At 40.1% G+C, this 6461-nt stretch overlaps 1 protein-coding gene across 6 annotated transcripts in view; it reads right to left on the bottom strand.

Moving 5' to 3' along the window:
* The window catches only part of LOC6647415 (filamin-A), a 32352-nt gene continuing 25891 nt past the window's right edge, over window positions 1–6461 (bottom strand). For all 6 annotated transcript variants that reach the window (XM_023178423.2, XM_023178422.2, XM_002070660.4 and 3 more), the window contains 4 exons: window positions 3158–3298; window positions 2924–3093; window positions 827–2858; window positions 1–743 (listed from right to left, as the gene is read on the bottom strand). In XM_023178423.2, the coding sequence (XP_023034191.1) occupies window positions 559–743; window positions 827–2858; window positions 2924–3093; window positions 3158–3298 (2528 nt within the window). In that variant the 3' untranslated portion in view covers window positions 1–558. The remainder of the gene's footprint in view (window positions 744–826; window positions 2859–2923; window positions 3094–3157; window positions 3299–6461) is intronic.

Genomic DNA, 6461 nt, shown 5'->3' with positions numbered 1-6461 from the left:
TGAAAGTTTTGTAAATTTTAGTTTATTTCGTTTCATTTAAATTACATGTCGATACGATAGTGATAATAAAAAACATAATACATCATAATCATAATAATCGTCATCTTTCCTTCATTAGTTTGCTTAAGTATTAAATAATTGTTTAAGAGATTTAATTTGCATTGTGGTGCTTAAATTGTATCGAACAATAATTCATTTTCAAAATCGATTGATTGACTCAACAGTTAAATTTTAATTTAGTTTAAGTATAGACGAGCAAAACAAAACGATAAATTATAATATGAAAATGGCGCAAACATAATTTTCATCTTTTCCATTTCATTTTATGTACAAAAATAACAAAAAAAAAGAGACTCTTACCTTAAAAAAAAGTTAAAACAAAAAGAATTATGCAAAAAAGAAAAATTAAAGAGACATACACGATGCGAAATTTGACCCTGGAACATATGGTTTACACAATAATGAAGCGCCCATATATGTATATAGAAATATATATATATATATGCAGCACAAATATATATATACTACATATAGATGATATGTATGCACCGGCTACATCTAGACATCGATCTGGAATGGGGAGCCGGGTACATGCTCTTCGCCCCATTTGATAAGGAGCACGTATTGGCCGCGATCGCGTACCACATAATGAACATTGTAGTTGTTGTGGCCAGCATGCTTGACATGGAGCTCCTCGCAGGGTCCCTTTGGTCCATACATGCCAACGTACAGGATGTTGTTGCCTTAAAATTGGAATAAGAATTCGATTAATATAGAGAATCGAGACAAGTAGAAGGAAGGGGGTTAGTGGAGGGCTAACACTCACCTGCATCGGTGGCACAGATGGTAAACTGATTTTGCTTGCCAATGTAGGCCTTCTTTAGACCCATGCCCTTGGACTCCACCTTGGTGGAATCGGATTTGAAAGTAGGCAGATGTACTCCGGTATTTTTGCCTCCCTTGGCGATCTTCCGCACAGTCTCCACAATCACTGTGGATGTCTCCTGGGCACCCTCATCGGCCAGCTTTTCTCCGGTGGCTTGCACCTTGAATGGCGATCCCACAATGTGCATGTTGTTGTACTTAACCGTAATGTAGTGCTCTCCAGGCAACAGGGGAGTGTAGCGCACCTTGTAGCCCTCCTCGACCTCAGTGCAATCCATGGCCACCTTGGATGGGCCATCGATGGAGACAGCGAGTGTGCCGACACCAGCATTGCAGGTATTGATGATAAAATCATGCTTGTGGCCCGTCTTGACATCATCGAGGCCATTGCCGGTGGCATGCACAGCGGCTGGGTCGGCCACATCCTTGCCGACCTTGATTCTGAATGGCGAGTCGGGAATATGGACGCCGTTGAACTTGACATGAATGGCATGAATGCCGTTCTCACGTGGATAGAAACGAACCGAGGTCATCTCACTGTCGATATTTTGAATGAAGCAATCGTCATCGGTTCCTGAGGGGGCCACGATTTTGGCATCCAAATCGCCCTTAGCTCCATTCTTGCGCACCATGAACTGATACGGAGCATCGGCCTGGATGTTGCCCTGGGGGAATTGCTGTACTTCCAGTTTATGAGCATCACCGGCATCCGGAGAGACGTAGACCTTGAATGGCGAGTCGGGTATGTGACGGTCATTGAATTTGAGGCCCACACGGTACTCTCCTGGTTCGGAGACCTTGTAGGACACATCGCAGCTGCCGTCCTTGCGATCCTTGAACTCAATGTCAGCCTTGCTGGGGCCTTCCACGGAAATGGCCAATGAACCGCCGCCAGCCTCGCGTGTCCATACATTGAACTCAGCTGCCTCACCGACCACGCCGCGCTCCAGACCAGAGCCGCCAGCCTTCACCAAATGGCTGCCAGAGTCACGCAGTGGACCCACGGTGAACTGGAAGGGTGAGCCGGGAATATGCATCTCAGAGTAACGCACGGAAACAGTGTGCACGCCCAGTTCTTTGGGCACAAAGTGCACCGAGTAGAGGCCATCCTCGACTTCCTGAATCTCAGCATCTTCAGTCACATTGCTTGGCGACGTCACACAGGCGGCCAAATCGAAGGATGTGATGCCTGGCATCTTGAAGGTCAACTTGCACTGGCTGCCAATCTCCGTAATGGGCACGGCATCGCGCTCACGCTGAATCTTCTCGCGCTTGCGATTGCTTCCCTCGCCGGCTACTTTCACTGTGAAGGGCGATCCTTCGACATGGTGATCAGCGAACTTCAAATTGACAATGTAGTAACCCGGTTCGGTGGGCTTGTAGGAGATGTTCAGAGTGCCATCGTCCTTATCGGTACACTGGATTTCCGCCTTGCTGGGACCCTCAATGGAAACGGAGAGACCACCGAATCCGGCATTACGGGTATCCACCGAGAAGATGTTATCGGCATGGGTCTGGCCCTCCTTAAGTCCGATTCCAGATACCTTAACCTTCTTGGCATCGCCCACTTCGCGTTCGCAGACGGTGACCTTGAAGGGGGAGTTGTTGATGTGCTTGCCCATACGCTTAACCGACACCAAATGCTCGCCAATCTCACGGGGAGTGAATGAAATGCCAATGTTGCCAGTGGGCATACGCTTCAGGAAGCATGGCTCCTCCAAACCGCTGGGTGCCTGAATGGAGGCATTGAGAGCACGGAGATCATCATCCGTAATGTCACCGGGCATTTGCACCTCAGAGCAGGAGCCCACAGAAATCTGATTACGCTTACGACCCTCGCCAGTGATCTTGGCAAAGTACGGGGAGCCCTTAATGTGCCTATCACCGAAACGCACCGAAACCTGATATTCACCAGGTGCCGTTGGCAGATATTGTACCGACACGGTTCCGTCCTTGTTGTCATGGTAGTTGATCTAAATAATAAAGCCACATGTTAAACCGGAACCACTTGCAGGAGGATAACTATCAATATTCTTACCTCAGCCTTGCTGGGACCCTCAACGGCCATGGTCAGGCCTCCGGCGCTGGCTCCCTTGGTTGAGATGGTGAAATTGGCTGGTTCACCAGTGACGCCATGCGTCAAACCTGGTCCATAGGCTGTCACATAGCCCGAGGTGATGGAATCCACATGGAATTTGAAGGGTGATCCTAAAAGAAATTCCTCAATTTCAGTAATCCATTCATTTTGATTTCCACAAATATTTTTACTTACCCTGGACGGGTTCACCGTTGTATTTAACCACCAACTCGTGAGAGCCCTCCTCGCGTGGATCGTACTTCACCGAGACGGTACCATCACGATTGTCCTGAATAACTGGTTTGTCTATCTTACCGCTTGGCATTCTGACTTCAGCTGTGGAAACAGATAGATAATAGTTGGCGTTAAATTTAGGTACAGTTTACAATATATTCGACATAGCCCCCCCGCCAAAGATATATATGTAGGTACATATATATAGATCACACGAAATGGGGTGTGTCCATGCTCATTTATTACACTGTCTTATGTCACCCAACCGAGAAAACATTCCTCAAAATCGGAAATCAACACAGTTTCTTTCTGTGTGGGTGAAACATTTCTCAATTATTTTTTAAAAGAAATCATAATTTAATTTTTATGTTTGGTGGTTTTTTTTCTGGCTTCTGCATGCCATTTCTTTTTTTTATTTTTTATTTCCAATCTATTTTGGTATTTTTGAAAGAAAACTTCAGGCACTGATCATATATTTGTGTCAAAACAAAGTAAATTAATTGGACCATATGTTTTTTCCATATTTTTTTTTTGCACTCGGAACTGCTAAGAATGTGAAAAAACTACAAAATTATAAAAAAATTTCCAATAAATATTAAAAAAAAAGGACTGCGAAATCTAATGACATAGCGGACCTCTATTGGGGGTATATAAATATGTATATAGATCCACTTAATTATCACACGAGCAGCAGCAAATTTCAATTCATTTACCTATAGAAATATTTTTGAAAAATCTGACACGTTCTCACACCACACACACACACACGCGGGTATCTTTTTTTCTTAATGTCCTTTCAAAAATGTCCTTGATTTTGTTTTGATTTGTTTTATTTTTGGAGCCAGTGTCCAAGTTCACTTCTATGCACAACGAATGCTTCCCAGCAACTGAGTGCCTGTTAAACTTTCGTCTGTCCAAAGTAAGAAATTTCCCACAACGCCTACAATTGCTTTTATACTTTCCCACGCCATCAAAACCAAAAAAAAAAAAGAAAGATCCAAAAAAACAAAAACAAAATGAAGAAAAACAAGAAACTAAAACATCATTCCCGAATGATACTTTGAGGTCAAATATAGGACACACCAAGTTTTTTATGTTATATAGAAAAAAATCAAGAATATTATGTATATATAGATGTCTTAATGGTTCCCACTATTTACTGATTCCCTCCCAGATTGTATATAGAGAAAAATGCATGAGTATTTAGCCAATATCTATGGACAGATGCTGGAGTCAAATATATAAGGGGGACAAACTTTAGCACGTGCCCGATATGTTTTTTTATTTATAAATTTTTATGATATTCGACAAACGTATTTTTAGCTTTAATATGTGCATATAGTCATATCTGAACAGAGTTGAATTCTGAGTGAATGGCGCCCGAAAAATAAAATGCATTTTAGATGAGAAATTTTCAATTTTAAAGGGCCCCCCACCCACTACGCTTTTAATGCGCCCCTGACATATACCTAGTAATAAAAATGTGAATAAATAGGTAAATATCAAAGATATTTTTCACTTTTGCGTGGAGATTTTATATAAATGTGCATAAGTTGTCGCCAGATTTAGATTAAGGGGCGCGTAGACTAGTAAACAATGCTAAAGGTTCTACTCTTTCCCCTTCTATGCCTTTTCACTTGTGATTCATTTGGAATATATGTATGCATATATATATATAATATAGTATTTGTGCCAAAATTAAACAGTTAATTATAGTCAGACAAGTCACATTAGCATAAATTTCTATTTTATTAAATGAACATTTAGTTTCTCCAAATGTTCACACCATAAAATCGTATGTCAAATAAATCATTAATTTCAAGCAAAATTCTATTTCTGGAACAAACATACGTACATACATACATTTCTATATTAAATAAAATAATAAGCTTTACAGTTTGATCCATCAGAAGGCAAAGAATACTCTGTATATACACATATATCAGCTTAGAACAACAAAAGTGAAGGAGGTAAACAGAAATAAATCAGAGAAAAGCGTGTAGCGTGCCGTCGCGTGCCTCTGACTGTGTCCAAATGTTTCGACAATTTTCAAATATTTTCTCAAAAAAAAAAAAAAGAAATCATACACTACAAACAAAGACAATGGACAGAGTGCCAAGTTGAACGTTTTGAACAATTTATTGCCAACTTATGGGCTAAACATAAGAACAATTAAGAACAAACATATCATAAAAAGAGATAATGATGACAATGATGATGAAGATGCTCCCCTCCCCCTGAGTGGCAGGAAAAGGGTTAGAGTCATTTCTATCTGGGGCATATTGTAACAATCAAATTGCTTTTCTTTCCACACATACCTATTATAGTATATAAAATATATTCACATTGAAATCTGCTCAGTAGCCATTTCCTTCAGCTGTTCAATGTTCTCAATTCGTTTGAAAAGGAAAACTTTCATAAGAACTTTGCAAATAAATGATAAAATATTATATTGAGTGCGTGCATTTGATAGAAGCCAGCAACAGCAAAAAATAACAACAAAATATGGGGAATTTAAAAAATACAAAAAAAAAACTATAAACGATGTCTGCCAAAAAAGCGAAAAAAATATATAACTTTATATCTATTCATGTGGCAGAATGAAACAAAAATTTGATGATTATTTATGTTTAAACATTTGCTGCTGTCCGTCGTCGTTTTGTCCACCATCCTCAATGCTCAATGCTGATCCCTCCCTTTACCCCCCTTGCGCCTTCCTTATTCACCCGCCGCTTGGCCAAGATTACCTGCCAGCGTTGGCTATTGAAGCATGGCAAATGGCTGCGACGCTGGCATCTTTGGCATCTAATGGACGCTGGCAATACAAATGAAAGATTTAATGACTCTCTGGCTGTTATAGGCAGACCCAACGATGGGATATATGTTTTCGATATATTTGTGAAACTTTGCCATTTGTCCATAGCCAACAAAATAAAACACTGCACAGCATAAAAAAAGGATTTCAACATATTAAAAGATAGAACTAATACTGTCTTATATAAAGTTAGCTATTTTGATACTAAACTTTGAAAAAGTTTTGAAATTTATAATCACATATAATGAAAAGAACATCTTGAAAAGCATTTCTTGATTTTAAAAATCTCAAAGACTTTCACACTCAGGATTGCAGAACTATGCAAAAATAATAATGAATAATACTTTTAAAAAGTCTCTAACTTCAGCAAAGTTTAACATCCTTTTGGATTTCTAAAGAGTTAAAGAAAGGGTTGTGTATGTCAACAACTTGTTAGAGAGTGTAAACTAT

This window comes from Drosophila willistoni, chromosome 3R (genome assembly GCF_018902025.1).
Source record: "Drosophila willistoni isolate 14030-0811.24 chromosome 3R, UCI_dwil_1.1, whole genome shotgun sequence".
Lineage (NCBI taxonomy): Eukaryota > Metazoa > Arthropoda > Insecta > Diptera > Drosophilidae > Drosophila > Drosophila willistoni.
This window is presented reverse-complemented; position numbering and strand designations above follow the sequence as displayed.